Source organism: Triticum dicoccoides, chromosome 4A, assembly GCF_002162155.2.
Source record: "Triticum dicoccoides isolate Atlit2015 ecotype Zavitan chromosome 4A, WEW_v2.0, whole genome shotgun sequence".
Lineage (NCBI taxonomy): Eukaryota > Viridiplantae > Streptophyta > Magnoliopsida > Poales > Poaceae > Triticum > Triticum dicoccoides.
Genome location: NC_041386.1, coordinates 596,850,346 through 596,864,188, shown reverse-complemented (window position 1 = coordinate 596,864,188; position 13,843 = coordinate 596,850,346). Strand labels below are relative to the sequence as shown.

The following is a 13,843-nucleotide window of genomic DNA, read 5'->3' as shown; positions in this document are numbered from 1 at the left end:
TGTAATGGCAGTGCCTGGAGTCGAGTTCGAGCTCGAGGAAATCATGGCCGTCAGTGCGCCAGGTCGAGTCCGCAGCCGTGACGACGACAACGATGGAAGCTGCACCAACTACGGTGACGACGGATCATGGCTTAGGGCGTGAATGATGGGAATAAGCCATGCTCAGGTCCGTGGTGACCGGCGAGTGTGCGCGTACGTGCCAGGTGTGTGGCGACCGGCCGTATGTAGCGTGTATGCAGTAGCATGGCTGGCAGTAGCTAGCTAGTTCGTTGGTGTGTGTCTTGTGTGCGGCTATAGCAAACTAGTTTGTTGGTGTGTGTAGCGTGGCTGTAGGGATCTGCGGAGAGGCAGGTTCGGGTCATGTGGATCATGGGTGATCAAGTCAGCTATTAGTGCGTGAGTGCATGTAGTGGAGCAAGTCGTGTGCATAAGAGCCGGGCAGGTTGTTGCCTGGCTGTGTGTGTGCGTGTTGGGTATAAAACCCACCCCCGGTGTATTGGTTGGTTGAGTTGGAGCCAGCCATGTATACATTGTAAAGGAGAGGAAAGATTAGGGCATGCGTGCGCCCACGGCGGCGTTCGTGCGCCGGCCCGGAATTTCTTGTGTCTTCTTCTACCTCCGTCCAGCCGTGAGAGGGAGAGGTAGCTAGGATTGCCCCAATGTTGCAACAACATTTGGTATCAAAGCTTTGTGTCTTGGGCGTGCGTGCCGTGCCGGAGGCGTGGCAGCGATGGCAGCGCTCGCCGGCGGCTGCGCGATGGAGCTCCGGGCCGTGTGTCGGCCTCTGGAGGAGGGCGGTGCTGCAGCTGTCATGGCGCGTGGCGGAGGCGGCGGGAGGTAACGTCGTACGTGCGGCAACCGCGGAGGCCGCCGAGGCGCTGCATGGTGGCTGCGGCGGCACGGTCAGGAAGCCGTGGAGGACCTGCGTGGTGGCGGCTTCAACGACGACGACAACACAGGGGGCGCGTCGCGGCGGCTCGGCGCGACTACGGTGGAGGCGCGTGGCACAGAGCCGCGGCGCTCGTGTCGGATGCGTCAGGCGCGTGTATGGGCGCGCGCCGGGCGTGTCAGGCGCGGCGGGACCGTGGTGTAGGGTGGCCGTTGGCGAGCGGGGGTGTGCGCGTTGAGCTGGTCCATCGCGGGCTCGCCGCGCCTAGATGTGTGCGTGCATGTCGGAGGGGGCGTGGGCAGAGCGGGCGGGACGGGTGCTCGACGTGGGCTGGGACGTGGGTGCGTGCCCGCCGCGTCTCTGGGTATAAAACCCCCCGTGTACGTTGTAATGGCAGTGCCCGGAGTCGAGTTCGAGCTCGAGGAAATCATGGCCGTCAGTGCGCCAGGTCGAGTCCGCGGCCGTGACGACGACAACGATGGAAGCTGCACCAACTACGGCGACGACGGATCATGGCTTAGGGCGTGAATGATGGGAATAAGCCATGCTCAGGTCCGTGGTGACCGGCGAGTGTGCGCGTACGTGCCAGGTCTGTGGCGACCGGCCGTGTGTAGCGTGTGTGCAGTAGCATGGCTGGCAGTAGCTAGCTAGTTCGTTGGCGTGTGTCGTGTGTGCGGCTATAGCAAACTAGTTTGTTGGTGTGTAGCGTGGCTGTAGGGATCTGCGGAGAGGCAGGTCCGGGTCATGTGGATCATGGGTGATCAAGTCAGCTATTAGTGCGTGAGTGCATGTAGTGGAGCAAGTCGTGTGCATAAGAGCCGGGCAGGTTGTTGCCTGGCTGTGTGTGTGCGTGTTGGGTATAAAACCCACCCCCGGTGTATTGGTTGGTTGAGTTGGAGCCAGCCATGTAGACATTGTAAAGGAGAGGAAAGATTAGGGCATGCGTGCGCCCACGGCGGCGTTCGTGCGCCGGCCCGGAATTTCTTGTGTCTTCTTCTACCTCCGTCCAGCCGTGAGAGGGAGAGGTAGCTAGGGTTGCCCCAATGTTGCAACAACAACTTTTGCCCTTTTGTCATGCGTCACATACAAATTTATTTTCATCATTGCTAGCACACGGGAGCTTATTCTCACTAATGATCTTCCTAACAACAGTGGAAGATGGGCGACCTAAACGTCGGTGCCACCAGTCCGAAGATGGCTTGGTGACACTTAGCACATGCTTCGTGACGTTTCTCCCGATGTGTTTGAGAGGATAGAGACCTCTCCTACCCCTGCCGCGAAGTAGAACCCTCTTCGTTTCCAGATCCTTGACAAGAAAAAAATGAGGGTGAATTTCAACGAAAGTGTCATTATCAAGGGCAAGTTTACTTGCAGAGATCAAACTTTTAGTGGCCTCCGGAACGTGAAGAACATCATTTAGTTGAAGATCACGATCTGGGGTATAAATAGTTGTATGACGAATATGATTAATCGCCATACCTGAACCGTTGGTTGTGTGAATTTGCTCGTTGCCAGTGTACCTCTCCCGGACCGTGAGCTTCTCCAAGTCACCGTTGATATGGTCAGTTGCACCACTGTCCATATACCAGTTTGTGTCTATGCTGTACTGAGGAGCAGCAATATTTGCCGAGCGCTCTTCCCCTCCATGGTAAGAGGAGTCGTAGCTCTTCCAGCACTTCCACGCCATGTGCCCAACTTTGCCATAGATCTGGTACGTTGGTCTGGCGGCGGAGTTGTTGTTGAAGCCGTCGTCGTTTCCTCCTGGGTTGCCACGGCCGCCACCGTCGTTGGGCTTGTTGTTGAAGTTCCGTCCGCGGTCACCACCGCCGCCGCCTTGCTTGTTGTTGTTGAAGACGCGACCGCGGTCACCGCCGCCGCCGCCGTTGCCGTTCTGCTTGTTGTTGGAGTTGTTGAAGCGCCCACGTGATGCAGCATTGGCGGAGGATTGGGAGGTTCCCCCGTGAAGATTCATACGCGTCTCGAAGCTCAGCAGCTGCGAGTACAGCTCCGGGACAGTCACAGGTTCGACCCGTGAGCACATAGCAGACACCACGGGGTCGAACTCCTCCTCCAGCCCGGCAAGGATGTGCGAAACCACATCTTCCTCGTCCACCTTTTTTCCTGAGGCAACTAACTCATCACAAAGGGTTCTGATCTTACCAACGTACTCTGTAATGGTGGAGTTGCCCTTCTGAAGATTCGCCAGTGCGATCCTGACGTTGACAGACCGCGCTCGGGTATGCGAGGTGAGCATCCCCTACACGGTGTTCCACAGCTCTGCTGCGGTGTGGCAAGTCGCCACCTGAATAGCCATCTCACGTGGTAGCGTAGTCAACAGGTAAGAGAAAACCTGTTGATCGCGAGCGTACCAGGTGCCGAACTCAGGGTTGGGGGCCTTCGACTTGGTATTGCCGTCGTCGCTAGTGACCTCGATCTGCATGGGCGGCACCTCCTGCTCCAGATCGAGGAAACCCGCCATCTGCGCCCCCCTGATGGCAGAGAGGACGGTGGCGCGCCAGAGGGCTTCATTCCCTCTCGAGAGCTTCTCTGTGGCGATGTGTGCAAAAGGAGATGAGGGGAACATATTTGCGGATGAGCTCGCCATGGATGAATCCGGGGTAGGCTCTGATACCATGTAAAAACTAGAGGTTTTGGTGTGAAGCGTATACCTCCTGGCAGGGACGCGTGCGTGCTTATATAATCAACAATATACAAGATACGGCAGGTGGTTTTGGGCTTGGCCCCTCATCCAAGCTATACAGATTATCTACAAGAGATAGGCTCGCCTCTAACCACCTTCCTTGGGTTACAAGATGATACACACGCACACAATCACAACCGTGACATTGTCACGTTACAATACAACTTAAGCCTATCGTTTAACAGATTTGACAAATCAAGAGATTAGCCAGTCTGAGCAGAACGTTGGTATAGCCTTGAGTAAAAACCTTGTTTATCATGAGAGGAGTAAGCACATAGATATCAAGTATCATTATATACGAAACTGTGTTGAGGATGGCAAGGTCAAGATCAACCACGTTAGGATGGAGGATCAGCTCGCGGATATTTTGACAAAATCTCTGCGAAGAATCAAGTTCCAGGAGATGAGGAGAAGGATTGGAGTTCAGTCCGTGAAGTAATGCACTTCATGCTTAGGGGGGGTGAATGTTAGGATTATAAGCACTCTTGTGAATGTCAAAGTGTAAACTGGACTGTCAGTTTATAACGCAGTCTCGGACGGTCCGGTATTCAGTTAGGATTCAACCCTTCGTGTGTGTTTAAACCTGGTTAGCAGGGTCAGGGCCGGCCCTGGGGCATGGGCAGGGGGGCAACAGCCCAGGGCCCAGCCCAGGGAGGGGCCCATGATGTAGTGCACATATATAATATAGCCAAGCAAAAATAGGTGAGAAAAAAATTTATGAGAAAAGAAAAACGAGATGAGATAGACCCATCAGATAGCAGGTAGCGATTAGCGAAGCGTCACGCACGCTGCACGGCAGGGCCGCTCGTTTCGATTGTGAAACAAATCAATCGAAGATCTGGCGGACGCCTCGCTCTTCTGTTCGTCCACTCGTCGATGTGGTCGCCTCGGTCACCGCTGTGCGCGTCGCCCGCCGTGCGGCAATCCAGCAGCCGCAGCCCGCAGCAGTACGTATACGTATGTATGTCAGCAGTGAGCGCAGCTCACAGCAGTACGTATACGTATCCATGCATAACTCTCTGTACCATGTTCCTGATCCATCCCTGCAAACCCCAATTTCAGTAATTTATTTTATTTTTTAGAACGTATTCAACTATTCATCCATGATGCATCCTCTAATTTCAGTGTACACGAAGTTCCAAATTTTAATGTATAATTTTCGAATTCAATCTTTCATAGTATGTATTCAACCATCCTTTTTTTTGTCATTCTATGCACATGTCTAGGGTTCCAATCATTCAAATCATTTGATGTATAAATTTCTAATTCCTTGAATAATTTTTTCTTCATAATATTAGGACATTAGCCTGCCATGTTGCCTAAGAAGCATTTGTCAGTTGCTCAAACAAGGAGAAAAAAGATAGAAAGGGATCTGAAGATTCAACAACTCAAGGGTACTTAAGTATTATTGTTGTCGATAGAGTCAGTTGAATTTAGTTCTTATTTGAGGTAATCATATCATGTTACTTTTAATTTTCTATCTTTTTAGTATTTCTGTCGTAATATGGCATTGTCCAACAATTATTATGTTTAAGTTTATGTACCACGCACACGCATACATATATATGATCTTAGGACATAGAGGCATCATATATAACCTCTGTTTCGCCTAGGGCCTCCGAAAACACAGGGCCGGCCCTAAGCAGGGTCGCGTCTTGTTGGGCAAGTTCAGTAGGCCGTGTTGGGCGCGAACTCTCTATAAAACTATATATAAGTCGAAGCAATAAAAGGAGGAAGGTTGAGCTGTTGTGATAAGATTTATGGGCGTACAATTGTTTTGTTTTTCTCCTGTATGTTGTCTTGTTCGTCAGGTGCAGGGGCCATCTGATCAATCGATCCCTGGCTATCCTTACACCATGTGTATTCAAGTTTCTTAATTTTCAATGACCAGTGGGGCCCGCGCTAAGGGCAGAATGAGTGGTTGAAAAAAATAAAAGCCATCTGGGGCGTGCTGCTGCCTTGCTCCCGCTGTCGTCTTCAGCTTGTAGCATCCATCCATGCATCCACCCAAATGTAAGTGCATGCATGCACCGATGCACGCCATCTCCAAGCTCTTCATTAATATGGCTGCCAGCCAGTACACCAATCGAGCACTAGAACATTCGCTGCCAGCCAGTAGAGTAATCCAATTCGAAGCAAACTCGCTGCCAGCCAGTAGAGTAAATGAGCAATCTGTGAAGTCGCTGTCAAAAGGCTCCGTCAGAGAGACTCCTCTCCTGTCCTCGTCCACTCTGCCACCGCAGCAGCAGCTTCCGATTCCGCCCCCCGGAAAGTGCTCTCCCGCTCATCCCGACGCCCCAACATTGCCATGGAGGCCATCGCCGAGCTCAGGGCCCAGCTCCACGCCCACCTCTCCTCCATGTACGCCACGGTGAGTCCTTTCCCTCACCTCTAAAGCCACACCGTGCTCTCTGCTCTGACAGTCTCATTGCCGTGATCGATCTAGGGTGCCGTGGACGCGTATTTCCAGCAGCTGCAGGAGCTGGACGAGGGCAGTGGAGGCACGGGCTACGTCGCCGAAGTCCTCAACATCTTCCTCAATGACGGCGACAGGATCCTCAGGGACATCGACGCCCTGCTGTCCGTGTCGCCTCCCCCACGCCACGCCCGTTGCCTTGTTGTCCACTTTCTCCTCTCGTCTCGGATACTGACTGACTTGCTCTGCCTCTGCTTTGCCATCCGCAGGAACCAGCCCCTGCACGAGGTGGAGTTCTGCAAGGTGGACGCCCTGGTGCAGCAGCTCAAGGGGAGCAGCTCCACGTATGATGACGATTAGCCCTTCCTTTTCTATATATCCCCCGCCCATTTTTAACTCTCTGTTTCCGTGTTTCTCGGCTACATCGATTCAGATGTGTTTGTCACGGGCATGCCCATCATGTCGGTTGCAGTGTCGTGTCGCGATAATTAAAAGAAACGAGCTTAGTTCTGCTTCTTGTACTAACGGAAGTACCCATATTCATGCCAACAGTAATGTTATTAACTTTGTAATATTTATTAATCATGTGCTATTCAGCGACAGCGCAACGCCAATGGACGTTTTTTCTAGCGTGTCCATGTTTCTATTCGGATTGCAGTGTCTGTCGTTGTCGACTATCATATGCACATAAGTAGAAGAGTTGAGTTTAGTTGTGTTTTCAGTTACCTAATTGTCGGTATTCCTGTCTATGGCAAATTTTTGTCGTCTTGCGAACATTTCTAATATTACTAAATCTGCCATTCGCCAACGACAATATTCTAGGCCAGCAATAAAAATTTGTCGTTATAGAAATATTAATTCATGGTATTTACGGACGGCTACTCTACATATATTACGCCAAGTGCCATTTTTTAGTTTATTCACTGCATCGGCATTATTTCTACTCGGATGTGTCGGTGCAGGGAGCGAGCGTACGTCATGGAATTTGCGGCTCGTGTTGTTTAACCTTAAGAGCTGAATTTAGTTGTGTTTTCTATAATGGAAGTACCAATGTCCATTCCAATCTTATGGCTCGGCCATGAAAACTTTGCCGTTTTGTAAATATCTCTAGCACTACTGATGCCGTAAGGCCAATGTTTCTTCTTCTGATTCTTCAAACAATTTACTGTGTTGACAGCCATGATAGAAAATGGCCCCTTGAGAATATTACAATTTACTGTGTTGACAGCCATGATAGAAAATGGCCCCTTGAGAATATTATTGTGACAACCCATGTATGTTTATGTGTATCAACATACTATAGGATTTAATAAGATTCCAAACATTCTAGTTTTCTGATGTTGCTCTTTTTGCCATGTATCAGTGTTGGTGCAAAGAAAGTGAATCTCGCTTGCATGGACTTCCAAAAGTTCTACGTGGCAAAAAACAAAAAAGGGTTAGTACTCAGTATCTCATTATATATATTGCACAATAATGATTTTGTACTGTATGTGTTGGTCAAATCATGTATGCAAGCCTGCCAGCTTATTTCGTCTTCTATGACACTAGTTTTAGCTCGTACTAATATGACATTCTTAAGAACGAACCTACTTTTTCACTTTGTCTCGAATCAGCTGATTGATAGAACTCAGTTCTATATTTGAATACATGTCTCTTTGATTATTCTCTTGTAACTTGTTGGCTCTAACCTCCTGTTTATAGCGCAACTGAGTTTTGAGATAGCTAGTTTTTTTTTTGGGACAATTGCATTTTTACCCCTAGTTGGTTCCTACCCACGGGTTTTGCCCTTACTTTTCGAGCTTGCTCAGTTTTGCCCTTACTTTTTCCATCGAGGTCCCTCGAATGCCCTTTGACCGTTTGACCAAAACTTTGAAAATTCATAACTAATTCATATGAACTCAGAAAATTGTAAATAAGATATCAAAATGTTCAGATAAACATTACCTTTATGAGCATATCATTTGCATTCAGGACAAAAGCATCGTTTAAACTACCCAAGGTAATTAATGTTATTAACATTATTAAAAATAAATTGGTATAAACAATATTTTTTCCGTGAACAAAAATTATATGCAAATGAAGGTGATGTTTTCTGAACATCCTGATACCTTATATGCATTTTCCTGAGTTCGTATCAACTTGTTATGAAGTTTCCAAATAATGGTCAAAATCATTAGAACATTCATAACAAGTTGATACAAACTCAGAAAAATGCAAATAAGTTATCAGGATGTTCAGAAAACATCACCTACATTTGCATGTAATTTTTATTCATGAAAAAAATATTGTTTATACCTATTTATTTTTAATAATGGTAATAACATTAATTATCTTGGGTAGTTTAAATAATGCTTTTGTCCAGAATGCAAATGATATGCCCATAAAGGTAGTGTTTATCTGAACATTTTGATATCTTATTTGCATTTTTCTGAGTTCGTATGAATTAGTTATGAATTTTTAAAGTTTTGGTCAAACGGTCAAAGGGCATTCGAGGGACCTCGATGGAAAAAGTAAGGGCAAAACTGAGCAAGCTCGAAAAGTAAGGGCAAAACCTGTGGGTAGGAACCAACTAGGGGTAAAAATGCAATTGTTCCTTTTTTTTTCAAACAGAGGTTTTCTTTTTGCTGGGCCAAACAGAGGGTTTCAATTGCTCTACCATTTAAATTTATTTTGATCAACCTCTTCAGAATTGACAGTGTGATATTTTTGCATTGTTCAGATGCCTCATGACATTGACTCTTCTTAAGGGTGATTTCTGTGACGTGCGCAACAAGCTTCAGACTTTGATGCAGGTAGCACTTTATGTAATGTGTACCTATGTAGGCTTTGGACTTCCAGTTTCTTGCTATTATGATAATATTTGGATTGGATGTATATTATTCAACATAAAAAGAAGAACCTTGATATTATTATTCTTGTTGCTGCTGAAATTTATCTGGCAATATATTGTTTGGTTTTTGGAGCACATAGGTTGTGGTCTTTGAAGGTCCCGTTTGGCTGTCAAATATTGTTTTCTTCATCTTATCATAATGTTTTGGCCGTCTAACTCGGTTCCTTATGTTCCCAGATTAAGTTTAAAAAGTTAATATCTTCCAAGTACCAGAATAAGATACCTACTACATTGCAAAATGTCTGATTTGTGAAACCATGTTGTAATCATTACTTTATTTTTCTTTTGATGCAGCTGGAGCAGCAGATCGCGTCCTTGGTTAGTATGTGGTAGTAATCAACGGAAAAAGAGCATAACCTCGTGAGATTCCAGGCACAATGATGTGTGTGTACCTCTGAAGTGGTTGTGTTGTGTTGGGCTTTGGTCGAGCACACGGAGTCACATGGCAATTCTTGCTTCGGAAGTTGGGGCTCACGAACACCCCACGAATTGAACTTGTTGTCTTTTCTATCGACTTATGTGTCTGTCAACTCTATATACCTTTGTGTCATGAATGGCCCATAGGTCGTGTGTAAACTCTATACCTAGCTTGTTGTTTGGTTGGTGGGTGGTGACTAGGTTTTGTTGTGTGTTGCTGGTTCTTTTTATCATCTTATGAAACGTTGGTGCCTCCCGTTTGGGTGAGGAGTGGGTGCCCGTATTGAGCTCTCAAGTCTCATTTTTTGGCCGGTATACCGAGATGTGTTGTTCGTCGGCCTCCTCCGCCACCAGAACCTCGCAGCATCACTGCTGCAGCAAACTGTCTAATCTGCCGCCCAGAGGAGAGAGAAGATATGTTGGGGCGGGGCGCTGAAAGGTGATGCAGGACACAATCTAGCAGGCAAACCCAAAGTCCATCTTGGAGGTATTGGATGAATTTTCTTGGAAGTAGCAATCCAATAAAGATACTCTGCTGAAGCAAACTGAGAAGGGCTTCGAAAGGTCAGAGAAAAATGTTATTGTCAGAGGTGCCAAAACTAATAGGGATGATGTCAAAATAAACATAGTTTGGCGGCTCCAAAAAAGAGTCGTGTACAGTTTGGAAGCTATAGGAAACATGGTTCGCTCATCATGGCCTACTCACTCCTAAAAGTCGTAGTACTGGGTGGAAAAACTCAGAGTAACTCGGCACTGAAACAAAAAAAAGTTGAGTTGCTAGAGTGAAATACTTGAGAATTTTGGTTGAGGATCTTATCTTGGAGTTCGACCACATATACTTTGCTTTTCTCCTCTTGATAGTATGACTATTCTACACTCTGTGTGAATCTTGGAATCACTAAAAGCCTATAAAACTGTACTTTAAGAACTTGAGGCACACAACCACTTGAAGAAATAGTTGTACTGGTCAACCTTGATGTTTCCACTAAGGTTTATGGACTAATTTCCTAAGATAAACTCATAAAACGTTCATTATCTCAATTGCTTTCTCCTTAATCACAAAAACCTATATTAAGGGTATATAAGTTGTGCTTTCAATGTTGTAGTTTAGCCACGAGTTTGAAGTATTATTGTTAACTTTATGTCATATTTGTGTCGTTTTAGAACCAGCATGTTCATTTTTTATTTTAATTCGAACTCCAAACATTAGTTAATGCATGATCTAAAATGTTCTGTATGGAAATAGAACTTATTTGCAGTGGAGGAGCACGGTACAAATAAAGATAGAATGAGTTTCAGCCTTTTAGGTACTTGCAATTGCTCAGGATACCCTCTTTTAGCTGCTAGGTCTATAGATAACAAAATTGTAGGGTAGCTAGTGGAGTAGATTAAAACAAACATCTCATCTTCGCTCTCTTATTGCTAGAACTGATTTTAGATCACCAAATATACCAGTTCTATTGCAATGCTCTTAAGCTGCATTCCGTGCACCTACAAAACACAAAATGTGGCTACTTATGGCATACACCACAAGAAAATATATCAACTGATGTGTGAATAGTACACACATTCACTTAACTCTTTTCTTCTCACATGGCTCATGAGTGCTCGTAATTTGATCAATATTTATGCGCACACAATACACCACAAAATATGCATATATTTTTAATATGAAAAGAGATGGATGCAACATGGTATATTCGCACAACTAGCTAAGAAAAATCTGCAATCGAGACATACATTTTTCTAAAAAAGAGGTTAGTACCTCCGTCCTTTGTATCATTGTGATGCACACAACCATTCGAGACATACATCCTTTGAAGAAAATCATGGAATTAATATATGATATATTGCAAGGCTTTGATGGTTACTACCCGAAATCAATCCGTTGGAGTGGCACATGTATAAATATGGATGCCACCACCACTGCATATGTCAGAAGTAACGCTAAAAAAGCAAGAAGAAAGCTTGAAAGAAGAGAAGAATTACAAAGATTGTGTAACATTGCTTTTTTAATATACCATCAGCATAGTCACCTAAAAAAGTCAAATGACACTCACACTCTTTCCTGGCTTCTCTTAGTCCTTCCTTTCACACCAACCATCATCCTACATCAAAACATAAATTAGTTAATTAATGGAACACATCATTCGATAATTGTAAACACCAAGTTAAATAGAAAATATTAGGTTCCACAATATGGTGTGATTACATGAAGAAAAGGGCATGTCAAGATGCAGGGCACAATTTTAAAAATGGCACAATAGTGCTCTGTGTATGAAAAAAAATACAAAATACCAAAATAAATAATAAATGATTGAAACAATTAATTTCATGATTGGATTATTTAAGAATTGTGTCACTACAAAAATGGTCAGTTGTGGAATCCCCGCCCATCTTATACAACATTTTAATGGTAGAGGGAGATTCAGACTATGAAATAACTTATTATATTACTAGTCCTATGAGTACCATTCATGGTATTCGAGAGATTATATCTCACTTAGATAGACTTTATATACATAGATGAAACATATATCAACCCTCAGAAAAATATCAACCACAACTAACAGTTAAAATAATAGAAATTTTTATTCTTAACAGGAACCAGAATGATCAAGTTAACAACAGAAGTATATGTTAAAAAACTAGAACAAAATTAAGCCATAATACGTATGTGGGTGCATATAGATGGGCCTGTGCCTTTGGTATCATCCCTGGAGCGCCGAAAAGCTTTACGGTGTATTTTGAATGTTTTCATTAGTTTGTTCTTTTTGTTCCCAGGAAGGTTAGAACCTACGATAACAGGAAATCGCGTAGTTTCATCCAGGAATTCATACCTCTGCTCCTCTTATAGTGGTTTATGTTCAGGAAGTGGAAGTTCTCCACCCACCCCATCGTCTCGGGCACCTCCTATATTTCACTTAGAGGAGATTCTATAAATGGAGTTTTATTGGGATATTGATCGAGGTCCTGCTTTTCTTGACCTTCGGGGCCTTGATCGTACCAAGTCAAGCTCCTTTCCAGCTCATCTTCTGGATTACCAAAGTAAATGGCAGCAAGCTGAACTATGGTCTTATTTTCTGCTTTCTCACACTCCTTGCGTTATGGCTTGTTTTTAAATTTTGGGAAATGGAAATTCCATTTTTTTTCTTGCCCATGTTTGAGCGCGTTGTCTCATTTTGTTATACATATTAGCACATGAAATGTAATAAGAGAAAGACCATGTTCAGGTATTTCCAGGAGAACAAGCTCAATGAGATAGATAAAGGTTCTAAGAATATTATGACTGATACGAAGAGTTCTATAAGGATTCCTAAAGGTCACGGAAAGGTCTCACCACTGCAACCGAGCACCAGTCCTTGCATGATAGCGGGTATTTCTTCTCTATGGACTCCATACAGTGGAACAAGTAGTTGTAGGTGGCGAAGAATACTTCCATCTGAAGTCCAAAGAATCATACAAGTTGCTGTTGTGTCATCTGTAGCTTTGGACTTCAGATGACACAACAGATGACACATTAGTTTCACTACACTCGAGCAGACAATGAGTGCATGAGATGACGTAAGGCAGGGTTTCATTAGTCGAGATAGCACACTTTATTCAACCAACGATGGGTTTGGGGATAAAAATGTTACTTGGAGGGGTCAGAAAACCACAGATGACAGCCCGAACCAAAGTTAGTATCCATCTTAGCAATATTATGACCTTCAAAGTAATGCTCGTGCTGCTCGTGGCATATTTCACATGCCAGGGAACTAGACTTATGAGAATTGATCTCTCTCGCAATCATACAATAAGCACCAAGATGGTGTGCAGCTCTAAGATCATCTAAGACTCTCAAATAGTTAGTGGCGATGTAGATCCTGTGCATCGCCAAATCTTCAGCTAAAGCCCGAGCTTCTCTGCACACATAGGCTTTGAGGGTTTCTGAATCAGGAACTCCCTCGAACACCACCACTAACACTTCGTGAAAGATAACCTGAGAGCCTATGCACATCACCCCAACCACACCTTGTTTTTGTGTCTTTGCTACAAGAACATCTACGTTTAGATTTACAAATCCCACTGGTGGAAGCTTCCACACATGAGATGGTCTAGTAGTCGAAGATTCACGTCTGCATGCCAATGCATTGGTACTCCGGACCTTGTCTAGATACCTGCAGATAAAGAGGTGCATCGAGAGAGGGCTCTGGAACTCCTCTTCATGAATTGCCTTACGCCGCACCCACCAAATTGCCCATAAGGTAACCAGGACCTCGAGTAGCAGATTATGTTGGCGCTGCCTCCTCGCAGCGCCGCGTCGTCTTCCTCCCTCTCGTTGCATCTCACAACTCTCCTGAGGTTTCTCTCTTCTCTTCTCTCACAAACACACACATGATGATGAACTCTACACACAGTGGCGGAGCGCTCCGGTGGGCGAGGTATGGCACCTGCCATACCTTGATTATTGGCCAAAAAAATTTATACGTATGTATTTATCACTCGGCCGCTCGAGCCTCCAGTCCTCGACCACAGCCAGGCAGCCAG

General features: G+C 45.3%; 1 protein-coding gene and 1 pseudogene across 1 annotated transcript; one reads left to right on the top strand and one right to left on the bottom strand.

Annotated features, from left to right (window-relative positions):
- Positions 1–2,866: 2,866 nt before the first annotated feature.
- On the bottom strand, positions 2,867–3,005 carry LOC119290311 (annotated as a pseudogene).
- A 2,841-nt stretch (positions 3,006–5,846) lies between these two features.
- Positions 5,847–9,518, top strand: LOC119289296 (histidine-containing phosphotransfer protein 2-like). The gene is made up of 6 exons (XM_037568656.1): positions 5,847–5,961; positions 6,037–6,170; positions 6,276–6,350; positions 7,370–7,441; positions 8,726–8,798; positions 9,191–9,518. The coding sequence occupies exons 1-6, from the start codon at positions 5,899–5,901 to the stop codon at positions 9,227–9,229; spliced, it is 456 nt and encodes a 151-aa protein (XP_037424553.1). The 5' UTR covers positions 5,847–5,898; the 3' UTR covers positions 9,230–9,518.
- The last annotated feature ends 4,325 nt before the right edge of the window (positions 9,519–13,843 follow it).